General features: G+C 40.5%; 1 protein-coding gene across 7 annotated transcripts in view; it reads left to right on the forward strand.

The window, feature by feature from the left end:
* Positions 1 to 20,629, forward strand: part of KAT2B (lysine acetyltransferase 2B) — a 46,466-nt gene that overhangs the window by 17,810 nt on the left and 8,027 nt on the right. For all 7 annotated transcript variants that reach the window (XR_012774227.1, XR_012774226.1, XR_012774228.1 and 4 more), the window contains exons 6-13: positions 990 to 1,181; positions 3,728 to 3,834; positions 5,592 to 5,717; positions 8,111 to 8,247; positions 9,641 to 9,849; positions 12,822 to 12,948; positions 16,737 to 16,847; positions 18,435 to 18,578. Coding sequence is in view for 4 of the 7 variants with exons in the window: in XM_075493134.1 (XP_075349249.1) it covers positions 990 to 1,181; positions 3,728 to 3,834; positions 5,592 to 5,717; positions 8,111 to 8,247; positions 9,641 to 9,849; positions 12,822 to 12,948; positions 16,737 to 16,847; positions 18,435 to 18,578 (1,153 nt within the window). In the remaining 3 variants the exon portion in view is untranslated. The remainder of the gene's footprint in view (positions 1 to 989; positions 1,182 to 3,727; positions 3,835 to 5,591; positions 5,718 to 8,110; positions 8,248 to 9,640; positions 9,850 to 12,821; positions 12,949 to 16,736; positions 16,848 to 18,434; positions 18,579 to 20,629) is intronic.

Below are 20,629 nucleotides of genomic sequence, written 5' to 3' on the forward strand. Positions count from 1 at the left end.
AGAGGTGTGCTTTATCAGCCAAGAACAGGGAGTAGAGGCCTCTGAACATCCGTATCTGACAACTCTTTTGCAACTCCTGTGTTTGCAAAGATTAAGACACGAGAGTTTAGGAGAGAGTTTTGAGACAGGCTGTACTTTGGGTCTGGATGAGAAAACCAGTGCAGGATCCAGAACAGTCTGTTTGCATCCAATTCTTAACTTTTTTTTTTTTTTTTTTTAATTGTTGGAGCTTTCATAATGGTTGTGGTCTGATTCTGTTAAAGCTACAGATACCATTGACTGTTCACTTACATGCAGATACCGAAATCTTGTTTATAAAATTAACCGATATCGTGACCTACATAGCCAGTGTACTCCTGATCTTCCTCTTCAGTACCATGATCCCTTTTCCAAGAAGAGTAGCACGACATGCTATATTTTCCTATATACTTCTTAATGCAAAATTCATTACAGAGGGAGTTACTGGTAAATGAAAGAGTACTGAGTCAGGGTGTAATGGGAAGAAGCCAGCTGGTGGGAGAGCAGGGTGGGAGTCCAGTCGGATTGGAGTGCAGATAGTTAGAAGGGTTGCCCCTTTTGCATCTATGTGGGGAAATGCAGGAGTTTAAAGAGGGGAAGATGGGCCGGCTAAGGGTCTTTGGAGTTGCAGGCAGGAGACGTGGGAGGCTGAATGAATGAGCTGTGGAGAGAATCCCTGACATCAACATGAATTTTATGTGACCTGTGATTACTGTCTGGAACAAGAGCACTTTGTGGAAACTAGCCTGCACAGAAGAAGAATATATGGAGACTTAAAAGTACTTGGCTGTCATTTCTTTAAAAAACTGGGCAATATAAATGCTGCTTAACTCTGTCCAGAACTTGATGTGGAACTGATTTATACGGTCATATAGCTCTCAGCTGTGTTATAAATGATGTGGGTAGTGGTTTTATTGCATTAATTCATATGTTAGACGGTGATAATTATCTGGCTTTTTTCCCCTTTACAGGTGGCTTTGTTATTGCAATGTCCCTCAGTTCTGTGACAGTCTACCTCGGTATGAAACCACCCAGGTTTTTGGTAGGACATTGCTTCGCTCCGTTTTTACTGTAATGAGACGGCAACTGCTGGAGCAGGCCAGGCAAGAAAAAGACAAGCTTCCTCAAGAGAAACGAACGCTAATCCTCACCCATTTTCCAAAGTAAGGGGTCGCAATGTGCCTGCATTTGAGGTTAACCAGTAGTACGCGACTTTGGCATGGAAATGGAAAAATTACCTGCAGCTTAAAATAATTTCTCCTTTTATTCAGTAACAAGTAGATGCTGCAGCTTGCTTTTCTGCCATAGCTTGAACTAGTGTATTTTATGTACACAACTGCTTGTTTTGCTTTGTCCTGGGCCTTACTTTATAAAAAGGATTATTCATCTTGCTGGGGGATTGTGCTTATTGCCTATTAGCAGTTATTGTTGGTCATTTACTTTCTTTTTCTGTAGTCCTTGGAAGCAACATAGGTCCAGATCTCCAAAAACATGCTCGCTTCTGCTTTTGTGATGGAGCAGTAAAAAAAGGAGTGTTGTACTGGAGTTTATATACACCTAAGAATTTCAGTTTAATTCAACATTGTAATAGGGAACAAAGTAGTCATCCCACCCCCAGAAGAGATGTGTTCATTTGACAAAGGAGAGAGTAGTTAGCATAAAGCTGCATCAGTGAATCCTAAACTCATGAATTTCATACTGACTACCTGTTCCAGTACTGGAATATTGATGACAGTCTCTCACAATTAAACAACAATAATTACATATTGGGGTATGTGGGAGAATGACTTGTCTTGAAACATGCTCAGCTTTGACAGTCCTTAATTTTGAACATTTTACTGGTGGTTAAGGGTGGTGGTGGTGACAGATTAATTCATTGTATGCTTCCTGTTAAAATGATGTATCACTTGAAAAATATCCTTATTTTGTGAGGGTGACTTGGCTTTCTAGCCCATATTTTAAAAGTTTGTCCCTCCTAACAACAAAGGAACTGAACCTACAGGAGAGCTGGTGGCACTGATGCTGTGCAAGCTGGGGCTAGAATGAAAAAAACCATGAGCTTTCCAAAGCGGGGTAGAGCCAGGATTTATTGCTCCTACTGTTATTAATAGTGCCTTTTACCACTTTGAAAAGCGCAAACTGTCTCTGGGGTAGACTGTTACGGATATAGGAATGTTTGGGTATATCTGGGAATAGGGTTATGATCTGGCCCTGAAATAGGTATGAAAAAGGATTTAACACCGCACTGATACAAGGAGCAGATTTGCGGAGGAGGGAGGTGTGCATACGTCCCCATGTTTCCACTGCCTTTTACAGCCTAGAAAAGTAATTTGAAAAGCATTATTATTCACTGCAGTTCCTCTTAATATTCTGCTGGGAAAAAAAGAAAGACAAGCACCGTTTGCTGATGATCTGTGGGAAATAGGAATAGCGTTTTAAATCTTTTACGGGCTGTACTTGTCTGAAGTATTTGTCTCCCTGCTGGCGTTATGCAGCGTGAACCCTGCAGAGGAGCTGCAATGCAGAGCACGGAGCCGGTGCCTGGTTTCAGTGCAGGGCTCCCGGCTGCCCTGTCCGCTTCTTCCCAGGCAAAGGGAGCACGCACAGCTTATGTCTGTGTGTACCTGGGAAGTAGTCACCAAGGGGTCTGAACACAAAGTCTCTGTCCTGCCTGTAAAGGTAGCCTTTGCTAAAGTTTAATTTGTGCTTTTGCTCTGTCGCAGATGGTCAAACAGCTGTGACAAACTTTTTAGCCATTATCAGCTCTATAGATAGCAGGAAACACTGCACATTGCGGTGCTTAGGTATAAATATCCTATATATAAAATACAAGAGTAGGACTTGATCCTGAAAATCCTTATCCTGTTCAAGAAAGTCTTACTCAACAGTCCTGTTGGTTTCAGCTGGACAGTTTCTATACATATAGATGACTCGAGAGAGTAAAAATGTGCTGTGTCAACTTCTGGTCTGAAAACCCCTTTTGTGCAACACAGGATAAGCAGCTATCTTGCTTCTGAGGGGGAACTGATGTATGAGCCCTGTGAAGGCTGGCGTGCTGGATAGTCTGATCTGTGGAATTTCTCTCACATACAGTAATACTAAGAGAGGTTTAAAATCACCCTGTTTCTGTAAGTGTGCCAAAGTAAGATTAAAAATACTGTTATGCAAGCACAAACATGCAATTAATTGTTACAGTAGTACACCTAAAGGAATGAAAATATCTTCCTAGAGCAGTGTTAATAACTAATACTGGGATTTTATAAATCTGTAAGAGGCAGAAAGCAAGTGCATCTGCAAAACACCGGTTTATCAAAATAGACATTTTGCCATCATTGTGTAACATGAGTATCTTGGCATCTGTCAACTCATAGCTTTCTTATTAGTGCACAATTTTGTTCTGTAAAAGTAGTTTGTAACTGTTTCTTTCTGCTTTTGCAAATTAGATAAATATTGCTTATAACCAAAGATAAATTTTCATAGGTGAAAGCACTCTACTGAGTTAAGATACTTAATGTCTGCTCTGGCTTGTGATTTTGTGTGTGTGTGTGGTTTTTTTTTTTTTTTTTTTTAATAGGAATTGGCCGACAGCATTTTCTTACTGAATCATTAAATATTTTTAAATTAAAAAAAGTTGCAAATACTTATTCTGAAAGAGAACCTGTTTTGAATGATCCTATTAAGTTAATATTTCACCTGGTTTTGTGCCTAGGTTTCTGTCGATGCTGGAAGAAGAAGTGTACAGCCAGAATTCTCCCATTTGGGATCAGGATTTCATGGTGTCTAGTTCCCGAACTGGCCAGCTGGGAATCCAGACAGGTAACTTGCATTTAGTGATGGGTTAGGGAGCACCTGAATGTAAAGATAAACCTGCACAAGTGATGAATTCTAAGGAACGAGACTTAGATATGCAGCTTTATAAGTAGCAGGCTATACCAAAATCAGTCTGCCTCGGGTAAGCACAGGTGTCTGACTCCCTGCTGCTTCCTCATATAAAGATCCCATTTTGACGATGAAATCCAGCTGATTGAAGGTGCCAGTGGAGCAGGCTGGGTGCTGAGGCAAATTGCCTGAGTATTGAAGTGGCACAAGGGCACTCAGTGTGGGCAAGTGAGAATGGTCAGTGGGTAAATGGCCACAGGGGGTCACCTGCTGGACAGTGGTCCCCTGGCATGAGGACCCACACCAGTCCTCCGACTCCCTAGCAGCAGGGACGTAGGGACCTAGCAGTAAGGAAGTAGAGACCTTCCACATCGGATGTCCCATTGCCTTTGCACGCAAGCCTTTGATTTTCTTGTTTTTGTATAGCTTTTCCTTGCTTTGTTTCTTATTTGTGTGCCTCATTGGCTGTTCTGCAGCTTTATTCACTTTTCCTCAGTTAGGGTCCCAAGGTATAAGTCATTCCTAAAATTGCAGGGAGATATTGAGGATGGTTTTCTTTCACTTTCCCCTTCTCCTCTTACTTTCTGCTCAAAAGTATTTAAAATCCATTTATGCAGGGGTTGACTTCAATTTTCAGTATTTTAGGAAGTGAAGACGGGAGGTATTTAATTCAATATTTTGTAACAATTCAGTATTTTGAAACAATTGTTGATTATCAGTTGACAAAACCATCATGTCAGCACTTTATCTGATAGTGAATTTCCTAGAGTAGTAGGGAAATTCCACTGTGACAGATACAGGCTTTTTTTGTGAGAAATTCCTGGTCTGCACCATGAACTGGTAAATTATGCCTTAGGCACAAGTTCATTGCAACTCTAAAATCACGCTGCTCTCAGAGTTCATTCTATCATGTACATTTCTGCACTGCTTCATTTTCATGGGCACCTCTTAAGCACTGGATTCTTGGCATGAATATGGCACAAAAAAGCTGTTGCTGGTGATGGCACCAGGATAAAGGCACGCAAAGAGAAAGACTGCAGGTGTCGAGGCTACGAGCTGTCACCTCAGCCCCCCCCCCCCCGCCAAAAATCCTGACACAAAAGAAACCTAGATGATTTGGGATGAATGTTTTTTTGAAAAAAAAAAAAAAAAAAAAAAAAAATTAGAGAGATGTTAGTCTGTGGCTTTTAAAAGTAACAGTTTCATCCTCTTAACGGGTACAACAACTTCTCCCTTTATTGAGTTTGATTTGTCCAACCAGTATTTGAATACTGTTAAAGTGGACAGCTGAAGCTGAATGATGAGATTTTGCTTTTCAGTAGACCCTACAAAAAGCCTTTTCATGATGCTGAACTCCAGCAGGCTTGGCAGGTATGTGAAGGAAGTTTGTGTTCTTAGCTTGTGCTCAGCACTGCAGAATAATAAAGCCTGATATTTGCAATGAAGTAAAGCTAACTCTGTCATCCAGCAGTAATACAGCCCCTCGTTAGGTAGAAGTTTAGAAAAATATGTTGAGATAAAGCTCTAATGTCTCTGCTTGCGAACTGGTGGCATTGCTCTGTTGCACAATGTTAGCTGTTGCTTGGCAGGCGGCGGGTGTGAAGTCGGGTCCCTCGTTGTGATGGTCCTTCAGTCAGCACCATAATGGGTTCCATGTCCTGATTTTTTTGTGTTTGTCTTCTATCCCATTGCAGTTATCAGTCCTCCTCCTGTTGCAAGATCTGTTTCATACAGTGCAAGTCCTTCGTCTCTGGAGCAACCCAACAGTGGGAATATGAGTCCTGCTTGCAAAGTTTCTTCTGCCCTTGACCCAAACCTAGGTAACAAGGAGGGACACTTGCTTTTGGGCTTCTGTTGATGTTAGCAGTAGTTGCAGTATATGGTGACCATTGCCTTTGCTTTGCAATAGCGACCTTGAGGTGTTTTTGCTAAAAGACATGTACACACATATTTTTTTTACACTATGGTAATGCTTAACTAGCAGAAATGGCAACTGTATTTGAAAAAAAAAATTGGTTTGTTTAAATTCAATTAAGATGGAGAAAGGTCTGCTGGTGTCAGAGGGTGTTGAAAAACACTTTATTTGGAGTACATGTATTATGAGCCACGAAAAAAGTTTTCGTTTAAATACAGACAGAGTAGAAGGGGCCATTGCATTTTTTTTTTTTTTTTTTAATTTTTCAAGGTACTGAAATTGCATACATTTGTGCAATAAAGAAAAGCACAAACACAACAACTGGGTTAAATTTAAAACCTGAATGAGGTCAGGTTAAAAAAAAAAAGTTTGGGGGAAAAAAAGTTGTTGAATGCATAAATTCTCCTGATAAATCCTTTTTCAAACACCTCAGGATTAATGAGCCTGTCAAGAGAGTTTGTAGGTCAGAGGGATGATCACAAGCTCATGTAAAGTAAGTCCTCGAGGAAGTAGAAAAAGCTAAATGAATTCTTAGGCTCGGTGGTTGCTACAGAGGAACTCGAGGCGGCTCCTAAACGACAGCTTTCTTTGAGGGACAAGTTGGGAAATGGTCTTGAAAGTGGGAATGAGTGGAAGATTTTTTTTTTTTTATTACAGATCAGCAAAATGAGTAGTAAGTAGTCACTAGGAGAATTATACTTTTTTGAGAGTGTGAAAAGAAATATGGAATTGACAAACGAATTATTAAGTTGTGCAGCTGAGCTGTCATTGGAATTGCCGTCAGCACTACAGAATTGAAACACACAGATGCAAAACTAATTTTTAAAGGTGTTCTAAGAGAATTCAGGAAACTGTCAATTGTAAGTCTCCTATTTCAGGCAATGAGAAGAAAAAATAACAAACTGATTAAGAATGGAATGAATAAATGTGTGAGTAATGTGATGTGTGGAAATTCAGTGTGCCTTTTCTAGAACTCACGAATTGTCCGTATCTGTGAAGGAAGAGGTGAGCATTTGGAAAGGGTTTTGTGTACCTGAATTTCCAGAAAGCTTTTGACAAATTGCTTCAAGAAATTCTGTTTTAAAACAAGAAATTCATCCCTTGGGAAATAAGAAGGAACGTCCGCTCACGTATGAATAACTGTTTAAAAAGTAATAAATGAATAACTGTTTAAAAAGTAATAAATAAAGAATAGGAATAAACTGTTTCCACGATGAAGGGACGTTAAGAATAAAATTCTGTTGTTAAGAAAACAATTGTACTGCATGAAAGTCTGAAAAGGGGAATGAACAGTTTGATCCTCATATATTTAGAGTGCTATAGCTGTGGAAAAGCAATCTGTACAATATATGTAAAATAGTGGGCATAGTGGGCCTTAAACTACCTGGTTGTTTCAGAAAGAAGATCTTAAAGCTATTGTGGATTTTCCTTAGGGGGAAAAAAAAAAGCCGAACAAAACCAAACTAATTTATCTCACTGCTAAGTGCTGATCACAAAGGCAAAATTCTGCATCCTGGCTCTGACAATGACCAGTAGCAGATCTTTAGGGAAAGAATACGGGAACAAGGTAACCATGGAGTGATATTCCTGTTTGTATGCTTTCCTAGTATTTGGCAGTTTGCTGCTTGGATAAATCCTGAGCTAGCAGCTGGCTCTATCAGTATTATTGTAGGCACTAGTCCTTGGTGGACTTTTCTTTCATGAATTTTTTTAACTAGTTGCTTTTGCTATATTACATGTTGGTCTGCAGTTAGTAGGGCAGTTAATAATTAATGTGTTATATTTTGATTTGGAATCTTCATATGGATTTTCTAAATCAAATATGTATGACGTGTCAGACTGTATGTGCTGCTTGGTTTACAAAAAGGGTGAAAGAAATCTATAATGGATACTTAATTCCAGTGAATCCCAAAATGGGATTTCGTGTTATCCAAAAGTATGTGCTATAATTTGTGTATTGAGGACTGACCTTCCAAGACAGCAGCACAGAGGTTCACTGCAGAGGATGCTGAAGCAAAAAGTAAAGCAAATAGTTTCACTGTGAATTTACAGAGGTATAGGAGAAGGGGAGGTATATTCATCCTGCTTCGTGCTAATATCCCAGCGCAAACACAAAATTGCAGCAGTGATAAGTATTGTTCGGATTGCATTTCTTTCTCTTTCTCCTGTTCTATAGGGATTAAAAAAAAATCCCCAAACTTGGCATACAAATGAAAGAGTATAACAGGAGTGCTAGACTTCACAGTGCTAGTCTGTCACAGTTTGGTTGTTCTAATTCGTCCTGGTTTTGTTTTATAGGGGAAAAGAGAAAAAATAATGAACCTTATTCTTTGGAGGATTCAAAGAGACCAAGGGTTGTAGGAGATATTCCTATTGAGTTAATCAATGAAGTAATGTCAACAATTACAGATCCTGCAGCAATGCTCGGGCCAGAGGTGAGAAATATATAGACCTGGTCTGTTTGCAAATGGTCTGTTTTCAATAAATGTTCCACATGGATAGAGTATGATAAGCTAAGATGAACAAAACTTACCATGCTGTCAGTAAGAAAAATAGAGACTTTCAAAGAGTATGATTAGGTGAGAAAAAATATTGATGAAATGCATCATTAACATGAAGAACAGTTCTACAATTTTTTAAATGCATTGTGTACTGTTTGCAGAGACTTGGAAACTAGTGATAGTAAAAAAGTAGATACCAGGTTATTTTGCAAGGTACTTTTGTTACAGAACAGTTCCAGAGTATGCTTTTTATTGTTAATCATAGATGTAGCTCATAAGACAAGGTAAATGGGGTTCAAATATTGCCGCAGAGTGAAAGATCGAAAGTTAAAACCTCTGTGTAGTGCAGAAGGGCTGATCTAAACAGTTGTTTGCTCTGTCTTCCACTGTTGCTCTTTTTTTCTGCTGGAAGAGAAAAACAGAATTGCAGAATTGTGCCATGTACAGAATTGCACAGGTTTTTTTTTTTTTTTTTGGCTGGCTTTTCCTCCTTCTGTTCCCTTTGCCAGGCTATGTTTTGCCAGCAGCTCTTGTTTGCCAAGGTTTAGCTAGAGACTGCTGAAGATTTGGAACCACCTACATTTCTTACTCAAACTATATACTGTGTCTGATGGCTCTACATATTACAAATGCTGTGCCAGTCTGGCTGTTGGGGCTGGCAGTGACTAGAAACCCAGCAGCCAAACTTTGCTCTAAAAAGTAAACAGTATGTGCATGCAGAGATGTTTTGGCATTGTAAAATGATCTTGGAAAAAAAAAAGTTAAATAAATTGTCTGTATTAATTTCATCTCCATTCAAATATGTGGATGCAATTGCTAGATATTTAAAATCAGTAGGAATTAAAATATTATTTTTAGGTTCTTATGATAGTGGCATAGATAGTGGAAAGCACTACTAAAAGGAAAAAATAAGACTTTGCCTGCACCACCATTAAAATATGTGATTTGCAGTATGCGTAGGCGAATCCACAACTTTTGTCCAAGCTGGCTAGACTAAAGAAAATATGAAGACTTAGTGGCATAGGCTTCAAGTGGATGAGTGCTGTCCCTCGAGATTTTGGAACTTGAGTCATAACCATCACTGTTGTTACTGAATCTTTACCAAAAGAAGTTTGAATAAGCCTTTGTACACCGTAGTGTAAACTTATATCCAGCTTATTTGATGGTGTCACTTCTGCTAAAAAAAGGTAATCATTGGCAGCTCTATTTTTGTAAAAAGGTGTCTTGGAAAAAAGAGGGGGTTTCATTTGTTTGTTCATTAAGGCTGTTCCATCAGAGGATGTGAAATCTCCAAAATGTGATTTTGTTCCTCTTTTGTGCGGTACAGACCAACTTCCTCTCGGCACACTCGGCCCGGGATGAGGCGGCGAGGCTGGAGGAGCGCAGGGGGGTGATCGAATTCCATGTGGTCGGCAACTCCCTGAACCAGAAGCCCAATAAGAAGATCATGATGTGGCTGGTTGGCTTGCAGAATGTGTTCTCCCATCAGCTGCCTCGAATGCCGAAAGAGTACATCACGCGCTTGGTCTTTGATCCGTGAGTACCGCTGGAGAGCGTTTGGCGGGTGAGATGGAGAGAGCCTGGTGCTGGTTGCAGGCAGCGGTGTAGGAAGGGGCCAGCTGAGGTGGTGTGGAGGGCACCTCTGCCTGTGCCACCCTTTTTCCATCTTTTCAAGCCCCCATAACTCTTGGCCAATCGGATTGTACCCAAATACTTTCTTGGTGGCTGTATTAATGACAAGTGGCTTCTTGTTGTGGGACTGTGGCGGGTTGACCCTGGCTGGACACCAGGTGCCCACCAAGCCGCTCTATCACTCCCCTCTGCAGCTGGACGGGGGAGAGAAAATACAACAAAAGGCTCGTGGGTCGAGATAAGGACAGGGAGAGATCACTCAGCAATTACCGTCACAGGCAAAACAGACTTGACTTGGGGAAAATTAATTTATTACCAATCAAATCAGAGTAGGACGATGAGAAAATAAAAACTGAATCTTAAAACACCTTCCCCCCACTCCTCCCTTCTCTCTGGGCTTAACTTTACTGCTGAATTCTCTACCTCCTCCCCCCCAGCAGTGCAGGGGGACGGGGAATGGGGGTTGCGGTCAGTTCATCACACGTTGTCTCTGCCGCTCCTTCCTCCTCAGGGGGAGGACTCCTCACACTCTTCCCCTGCTCCAGTGTGGGTCCCCCATGGGGTCACAAGTCCTGCCAGCAAACCTGCTCCAGCGTGGGCTTCCCACGGGGTCACAGCCTCCTTCGGGCATCTACCTGCACAAGTGTGGGGTCCTCCATGGGGTGCAGGTGGATATCTGCTCCACCATGGGCCTCCATGGGCTGCAGGGGGACAGCCTGCCTCACCATGGTCTTCACCATGGGCTGCAGGGGAATCTCTGTTCCGGTGCCTGGAGCACCTCCTTCCCCTCCTTCTTCACTGACCTTGGTGTCTGCAGGGCTGTTCCTCTCACATATCCTCACTCCTCTCTCCGGCTGCAGTTGCTGTTGCACAGCAACTTTTTCCCCTTCTTAAAGAAGTTATCCCAGAGGCGCTACCACTATCGCTGATGGGCTTGGCCTTGGCCAGCAGCAGGTCTGTCTTGGAGCCAGCTGGCATTGGCTCTGTCGGACATGGGGGAAGCTTCTAGCAGCTTCTCACAGAAGCCACCGCTGTAGCCCCCCGCTACCAAAACCTTGCCACGCAAACCCAATACAAGGGACATAGGCCTGCAGGGAAGGCTCCTACCTATCTTGTACTTTTGAATGTTAGAACTGAAGTCAGAAAGTAATTATGGTGCTTATTAGTGGTTTCCAGGCCCATAATAACTTGCAGGCTGCTCCATCTTCTGTCTGTGGAGATCGTGAACCAAATGGCAGCAGAGACTGAAGTTTTTCAATAAGAAGAACTTGTAGGATTTATGAAGAACAGCAGCATTTAAGTCAGCATGGGAGAAATCACTCCTCACCCAAGCACATTGCTTTTCTCTTTATCAGTGCAAATTTCCTGTCTCGCTTTGGGTGCAACTCTACACGGCAGGCACTTGAAAAGAGACACACTGGCTATAGCAGCATCCACAGGTAGCACGTGGTTCTCCACCTACCCTAGTGTCCTGACTGAATTGTGCCTCAGATGTTCAAGCATGAAGGGAAGTTCTCCTCAGAAGTGTCCACTTTTCCACCATTGTGTTTCCTGCAGAGGCTGCTTGCTTGTCTGAGTTTAGGAGCCTTAGCAGCACTGTGATCTCAAGCAGAGGCTACTGGTTGAAGAAGCCAGGTTCCCTCATAACTGAACATCAAAGCAAAATTCTGAAGTAGTGGTGTTGAGTCATGGCCTTCTCCCATATTTCTTATTGGGAAAGACTCTCCTAGTAGGCTGAGAGGAACTGCAGGTAGTTTAAGTGCTCTTCAAGTATAGATATCTGTCTGGAGAGCAGTCTGTGCTTGAGAAAGAGGTATGGATATTGCTACAGAAAGAAAATGCCCTCCTTTATGTGCCTGAGGCAAACAGTTGACCCAAAGGAAGTGAAGCACATTGCCTGGACAGCTCGGAGTACCCCAGCATCTGCCATGAATCTCCAGGGATACACACTGGAGACCTATGCTGAGTAGTGGATACACACAAACCTACGTCAAGTGTGAGATACTGGAGTCCAACAGTTCTCTTCCCAAATTTCTTTCAGCTATTACCTTATTTATTATTGCCTTTAATGTTCTTATTTCTGCAATGGCCATCCTTACTGTATCTTGTTGCTTAAACAACTCAAACATGAGTAAACAAAATTAAAAGCTCAGGCTACTACATTGCTGCTGTCATTCCACAAATAAAAAGCACCAAAATAAGTACAAGAAGAACGTATAAAATGTATAAAATCTCCTTCAACGGTGGCACATAAAATATAAGTACTTTTCAGACTACCTTTTTTTGTCAGGGGCTCACTTTTGGCACCAACCTTTCCCCCCAGAAAGATATCTTGTGTAAATTTACTGTATTGTTTATACAATTTATATGATACCATGTATATATACCGTGGGTGATTAGAAATAAGAAATATAATTTCTCGCTTCATCAGCTGCATTTGAAACTGATAGCTTAGTTATAGATAGTGCATGCAGGGAAACAGGAATCCCTTAGAAAGGACTTGCTGTCCTGTAACTCCATTAATTTCTAGTTTAGTCAGGGTAAAATCATCCTGAGGACTGCGCAATGGCATAACAGTCAGCAATAGATTCAATGAAAGCAATACAACTCTTATTTATTGGGCATTACCCTCGTACCTAGGAGTACTTGGCAAGGCCAGGACCTTGCTGCACGAATGATGAATTTTATGGTAAATTCAAAGCATGATGTTAAAATAGCAACTCTTCTGTAGGTACAAGCAGCTAACTTAACAGAGGCATATACAATTGCATTAGCATCATGGAAAGAAGTGAATCAAGTTTCTGAAAAAAGGAAGGTAATGGCACTTTATGTACTATGTACATGAATTAAAGTGACTGTTATTTTTGTCTACTCAGGAAACACAAGACCCTTGCATTAATAAAAGATGGTCGTGTTATCGGTGGTATCTGCTTCCGGATGTTCCCCTCCCAAGGATTTACGGAGATTGTTTTCTGTGCTGTGACTTCCAATGAGCAAGTCAAGGTAAAAATAATTCTCCACTAGAGTTTATTAAATGTATTTGAGTCCCATTCACTACTGCATACGCTCCTAATGTTGTTAGTCACATTGAGTATATTGCTGAGTTGCCAAATAGAAATAGAGTTTGAAGGATACAGTGATTCTGAATATAATACAGAAAAACTAAACAAATGTGCAGATTTAGAATCAGCAGCATAATAGTAGGATTACTTTTAATTAATTAAGTAAATAAAATCTTTCTCAACACAACAATAGTGGCCAGTAGTTGCCCATTCTTGGACTATTCCCTCTTCTGTCTCCAGCAATTGCCTCTCTGTGTAGTGTTAACACCTCATGGTTGACTGAAATAAGTATTGCTTGTGTGTGACAGTAATTTGTGTTCAATTGCTTTGTGGCATTACATGACTTCAATCAAAATGAGATATATAAAAAAAAATTAGGTATAGTTTTGTATCTCAAAATAAGCACATGTTCTATTCTATACACTCTCTTTTGAGTTAATTTCACAAAGTGTTCTCCAAGGGTTGAGAATTAGCAGCTGTGTTGAAAGAATATAGAGCACTATGAATACAGGAGATTCCTCCCGCTTTCCCAGGGACTACAGGTAGATCTGTGACCATTTGATTCAGGATTTTGCCTTTAGATGGTGCTGTAGCTTTATGTTTTTGAGTTGAAATTGTTAGAGCTGAGATGTGGGTTAATTCAGAGTTTGTAGCAGTTGAACACGCAAAATTGTGTGCCCTGTTTTGAAGGGAAGAACTCTGGGTGCGGAAGGGTAACACAGTGGGATTGAAAGCCTGTGACAACGGTTAGTACTTGGGTTATATTCGATTTTATTCAGCTCTGGTGTTAGAGAGGAACATTCCCCTGCACTTAGCAGTGGCCTGACATAAAAGTGTCCAAACTGTTTTAGCAAATGCAAACAGTAATGGAATATGCTTAAGTTATGTCTATTGTAAGCCTGACTAATTCATAAAAGGTGTTTTCATTTGCCGTGGTTTAACCCCAGCTGGCAACTAAGCCCCACACAGCCGCTCGCTCACTACCCCCCGGTGGGATGGCAGAGAGAATCAGAAGAGTAAAAATGAGAAAACTCATGCGTTGAGATGAAGACAGTTTAATAAGTAAAGCAAAAGCCGTGCACACAAGCAAAGCAAAGCAAGGAATTAATTCTCTACTTCCCATGGGCAGGCAGGTGTTCAGCCATCTCCAGGAAAGCAGGGCTTCATCACGCGTAACGGCTACTTGGGAAGACAAACGCCATCACTCCGAATGTCCCCCCCTTCCTTCTTCTTCCCCAGCTGTATATGCTGAGCATGACGCCATATGGTGTGGGACATCCCTTTGGTCAGTTGGCGTCAGCTGTCCCAGCCGTGTCCCCTCCCAGCTTCTTGTGCCCCCCCAGCCTCCTCGCTGGTGGGGTGGGGTGAGAGGCAGAAAAGGCCTTGACTCTGTGCAAGCACTGCTCAGCAGTAACCAAAACATCCCTGTGTTATCAGCACTGTTCCCAGCACAAATCCAAAACATAGCCCCATACTAGCTACTGTGAAGAAAATTAACTCTATCCCAGCCAAAACCAGCACATCATTCTACTAAAACAACCAACTGCACTACACAAGTTAGGCTGCCAAAGGTGTGTTGTGATTCTCTAGGAATAACCATTCAGAATAGAATAGAACAAATAAATCTGACCCATCAGAGTGCCTCTTAGGTTGCGTATGCACACATAACGCACAATTTCTTGTTACCCTCTGGGTGCCTTGCTGTATCAGTTGACTATTTCTGAAAATTTGCCTTCCCACATTCCTATCTGAGTAAGGTGACCACTACCAGCAGGTAACTGAGAAAAACTAAATGTTCACACATGGGTAAACTGCCTATTCTTGTGAAAAATAAATTCCTGTTTTAATTCAGTTTGAGGCTGGAGTAAGAAATATGGGTACTGTTGTCCATTATATGCGATATTTAAAAGTTGGATGGTTTTTGAGATAGTTTTATCCCATGTTACAAAATTATTTTAAATTTTGTACATGGCTTAGTTTCCTATTAGGGTTGTTAGACTTTGGCAAGTGTGAGAATGAATAAATCCTGTGAAGGTTATAAAAATAATAGGTCAGCAGAAAATGTTTGAAGTAATTCTCATCATAATTGCTGGAATTTCTTTGAGACGCAAAGTTGACATTTGTTGTCAGAGATTAGATGCTTTAGAATTACTGGAATGAATTGCAATGTTTCAGGTGTAAATAAAATGTCAGTCTCTTATACGCTGTTCCTTTCACCCTGCTGATGAGAAGAGAAGTGAGGAGCTTGGCTAGCTCATGTATGCTTTTTCATTAAAAATTTTGGTTCAGAGCTTTTGTCCTCTTCAAAGAATTTGAGAACTCAAATTTGCAATTAGAAAGTCTCTTCATTGTCTTGAGCACTTCTGAGTTCTAAGAAATGCTGTACCACTTAACATGTCAGTTGTCAAACCACTTCTTTGTATTTGATGCCATGCATGATGTGTGCCACTTTAACAAGTGAACATACGGCTTTAATAGCTTCCTCAAATTCAGAAGTACTTATTTTTACACATATGAGGTCTTAATTTTGAATATGAGGTCTGAATACCAGATGCTCCAAGCACTAGCTGGAAAGGAAGGACTAATGCACACATTTTGTACCTAGATTAGTAGGATTTTAAACAAAATGTGTCACTACTAAATTTTTTGTATTGAGCTTCAGCACTTACCGAACTTGCTTTTATCTGGCTATTTCCATGTTTAGGGCTATTAAATTGTGTGAATTAAATCAGAAGTACATATTTTCTAATTTATTTTTCTGGGTTATGTACATAAATAAAAGTTTCCCCAGTTTTCAAGAACAGGGTACCCAAAACGATTCCATGTATATTTCTGTAAGTGGCCAGTTAGTCTCCATGATGTTAAAATTGGAACATATGCAGGAACAACACATTATTATGGGCTTTCCTGTCTATTTTACATTTCTTCATCTCACAGCAGAAGGGAAAGACTATAGCTTACTTGGAAATGTGAATAAATGGAACCTTTTGTTTACTTTGGGGTTGAATGAAAATGGAAATTATTCCTGTGTGCCGTCAGAAGGCATAGCTATTTATTTGATTGTGGACTTAATTTTCTGCTACTTATTATGGTAATAACTGTTTCACTATTCCCTTTTATGCCCTATGATAAGTTCAGATTATAAATCCTTTGAGGCGGAGGCTGTTTCTGCTACAGGTGCACAAAACACAGTAAAACAGAGATCTTGTCTCAGAACGGGTTCCTCTAGAAGAAGTCATTTTGATATTCCTACTGCTTTGCAGTTTTGAAGTGATATGGCTAAGAAAGTATGCCCTCTTATTACAATATATGTAGTTTTGTTATTGGTGAAATATGTGACTATTAATAGTTGATATCTAACTTAAAAGGAAAAAAATAATGTGTGGACCTTGAATTACAACTTCCAGGACAATGTACCTCTTTAGAGCTATGCTTTACCCCTAGAGAAAGTCTAGGTTTTGGTCTCTTTTAGATTAAAAGTGAATCAGACACTAGAAACTGTAATATTTTGTGTTCCCTGTTGGGTCACAAAGATACCCCTACAAGGCTGAAAACAGTCTGATCTTGAGTATGCCTCACCAAGTTAGCTATGAGAAAATCTTTAAAACAGGATCTAGAGGAAAGACTGCATTTTGAAAAAGAGTCTGTAATAACCCTCGGTCCACAGTTTCTAATATGTGCCGTCCCCAAAGGCTTTGTAATGGCTTTTTCCTCATATGTTTCCCACAGGGTTATGGGACTCACCTAATGAACCATCTGAAGGAGTACCACATCAAACACAACATTCTCAACTTTCTCACGTATGCAGATGAATATGCTATCGGTTACTTCAAAAAGCAAGTAAGTCAATGTAAGAAATCACTTGGTGCAAGAAGTTAACATCTAGCAGTGATGAACTAAACAACTAGAGGTGACAAAGTAGTTGGATAAAATGCATAGTGCAATTTTATGCGTATTTTTTTATCTACAGAATGTGCTCTGTGTTCATCTTGTGTAAGGATACTGACTTATAATGCATTTTACTTTGATGGAATGATCTGAATATAGGTGTATGGTATAGCTTATAATTTGTCAAGTCTAAAATCCAGTTGAATGTGGGTTGGCTGCTTCTTCATTCATTCCAGTCCTTCACTGATTCTATAAGAAGTGTGAAGAAGGACCAGACATGCCTGTGGCAGACTAGAACTTACCTGTGCTCACAGCTCTTCCTGGTTTGAAGCATGAGGTTCAAGTTCAGGAAAGACTGTGATGTCTAATCTGTCAAATAGATTTGATAGATTAAACAGGTGTCCACTATCTGGTCAGATGACAAAGTGAAGATGGAGTCAGAGTATTCTCAGAGATGTACAGCAACAGGACTAGAGGCAATGGACACAAGTTGGATCATGGGAAATTGCAATTAGATAGAAGGAATTTTTTTTTTCTTCCTGTCCTAAGCATGGTGAAATAGTGGAAAATGTTGCCCAGAGAGGTTGTAGCATCTCTGTCCTTGGCACTCTTCAAGACTGGACATGGCCTTGAGCGACCAGATCTGATGAGACCTGCTCTGAGCAGGGATATGGGGCTAGTTGACCTCCTTACGTCCCTTCCGACCTCAGCTGTTCTATGATTCTGTATATAAAACTGATACAATTTGCTCTTCACACATTCAAAATGAATAAAAGCTGGGCTTGTGATACTGCTATCAGATCTGTGCAGACAGACCCTTTTCACATCTGAAATGTCCTTCCCCCAGTTTGAAGGTGCTCAGTCTCCATGTAAGTCTGAAACCTTTGGTGGTAAATTGTGAGGGAGAAGTCCTGGTTGGGTTCCTGATTTTTACTGAGGTTTCATAGATACCACTGTAACAGAAGAATAAAATGCAGCCAAAGTGAGAGTCCTACACTCCTTTTTTATTGCCTTGGTTAATTCTTTTGTGGGTTTGTTTTTCAATTAAGTCTTGAACTGTATGAAGACTGTAGTATAACTTTGGAACTTTTAATAGGATTTGTTACCTTATTTTTTCACTTGAAATACAAAAGTAAAAAAAAAACCACATTGTTTTTTCTGGCTATAAAATTACTGTCATCTCATCAACTTCAACAGCAGCTTTCCTTGACTAATGACTACAGGACTGGCATCCTTTAATATTAAAATAGCAAATTTTTGGAAAAATCCAGGAAATTTGTCCACAGTAAAAATATTTTCCTCCATTTCTTTATCTCCCTTCTTTTCCTATACGTATAAGCAATTAACTATTCTTGTATCAAGTGACTCCCATGAGAAGGTGTTTGCAACACTATGAACCATGATCTGTAGCTCTATCCATTGTATTGCCTGTATTTTAACATTATGATGAATTTGGTTCTAAATCATCATAGCTTTTCAGTTAAAACAAATGTAAAAGGAAAATGGCATCATGACAACTTGAGTTTTTTTCTTCTTCAGGGTTTCTCCAAAGATATTAAAGTACCAAAAGCAAAATATGTTGGCTACATCAAGGATTATGAGGGTGCCACATTAATGGGATGTGAATTAAATCCAAGGATCCCCTACACGGAATTTTCTGTCATCATTAAAAAGCAAAAAGAGGTAAAGGCTGAACTGAAACACTGAACATTATAATCTATTCAGATGTTTAGAAACAATTCAGTCAGTGCCAGGTTAGCTCTCTTCTTTGCTTTGGTGCTTACAATGTTGGAATGTATACTTATATTCGTTAGAATAATTCTTTCATTCAAGACCCAGTGCCATAATTTTGCAGTCAAAGCATTAAATTCTACCTTACTAACGTTATGATAACAGAAGTGTTGAAAAGTACTGATATTTTGAGGATTATTTCATAGCTAAATTTTGTCATAGATGGTAACTAAGCAAAATCTTGTGAGATTGATTTGTTCTGCAGCTTTGTCAATTTTTTCTTCCCCCCCCGGCCCCAGTGACAGTAGTGTTCCTTAGAGTGACTTTTGAATGGAGTGTTTGTATGGCATGTCCTGTATTTTACTTGAAAGAAAGAGGATTATTTTTTCTGCCACTGTTTTAATATACAAATCAAGGGTAGGCTGTTTTAAATTCCAGGCTGTCCCTCTTTGGAGTTTATGTGGGAAGTTCTTTATTTATTCCATAATAATATTCCATATAATAAGGCAGTTTATTAGCAAAATAATTATGATCTTTCCAGTTTTTTTAAATACCTTCCTGGGTTTTTAAAGAAACACAAACTACAAGGATAATTTGTTCTGTCAAGGTTGGTTAAATCTCATGACTTTTTATTTTGTTAAAATGCTTCTTTATGGCACAATAATTTTCCTTCCCATATAACTATTTGGCCCATGCTTGCAGAAAGAAGGACAATATCTGAGTGCTATACATTTAGTTTTCATATGTCCGTACAACATAGATCGTAATTTTTTCCCTTTCATTTCTGCTTGGTTGGGTTACTCTTCAGATCCCAGTCTACTGCTGGACATACCACCTTCCCCTCAGGGAAGGAATGGTGTCAGGGTGGGTGGATAGTGGACGTGTCTCTTGTAGGCTGTTACATCTCAGGCATGCTTAACTGCAGCAATACAGTTCTAGGCTGAAACCATCAACATGTCAGCAGTGTGCTCAGGTGGCCAAGAAAGCCGATGGCATCCTGGCTTGTATCAGAAATAGTGTGGCCAGCAGGACTAGGGAAGTGATCGTGCCCCTGTACTCGGCACTGGTGAGGCCGCACCTCGAATCCTGTGTTCAGTTTTGGGCCCCTCACTACAAGAGGGACATGGAGGTGCTGGAGTGTGTCCAGAGAAGGGCAACGAAGCTGGTGAAGGGTCTGGAGCACAAGTCTTGTGAGGAGCGGCTGAGGGAGCTGGGGTTGTTTAGCCTGGAGAAAAGGAGGCTGAGGGGAGACCTCATCGCTCTCTACAACTACCTGAGGGGAGGTTGTAGAGAGGTGGGGGTCGGTCTCTTCTCCCAGGTAACGAGTGATAGGACGAGAGGAAATGGCCTCAGGTTGCGCCAGGGGAGGTTTAGACTGGACATTAGGAAATTTTACTTCACTGAAAGGGTTATCAAGCATTGGAACAGGCTGCCCAGGGAAGTGGTTGAGTCGCCATCCCTGGAGGTATTTAAAGGACGTTTGGATGAGGTGCTTAGGGACATGGTGTAGTGGCGGTCTTGGTAGTGTTAGGTTTACGGTTGGACTCGATGATCATAAAGGTCTTTTCCAACCTCTATGATTCTGTGATTCTGTAATTCTATGTCACTTCCAAAAACTTAAGTTGGTTTTTAAGATCTTGGCTCTGGGACTGCTTTATTAGCATATGTTATTTTGCATTCTTCACTCTCTCATTTGGTGGGATGTCCATATTGTTCCAAAGCACTTGGAGACAGTCCACTTGGAGATAAAGTGCCTTGGTCCTCCAGATATCTCATGTCTACCATTATTAGAAAGAAAGCTGTTATTGTACACTGACCTATGCTGTTGTATCTCCTCTGAAAATAAATAGATACACCTTTGGAATTGCATTTAGGATTGCCTGTTTGACACTCAAAACACAGATCAGGCTTTTTTATTCTCCCTGTTCCAAGGAAACTTAGAAATAGCCCTCACAGTCTGCAGCTTTATGAAGAATGTTCGCTTGTCTGCTCAAATCAAAAGC

The sequence above is a fragment of the Mycteria americana genome, chromosome 2 (genome assembly GCF_035582795.1).
Source record: "Mycteria americana isolate JAX WOST 10 ecotype Jacksonville Zoo and Gardens chromosome 2, USCA_MyAme_1.0, whole genome shotgun sequence".
Classification (NCBI taxonomy): domain Eukaryota; kingdom Metazoa; phylum Chordata; class Aves; order Ciconiiformes; family Ciconiidae; genus Mycteria; species Mycteria americana.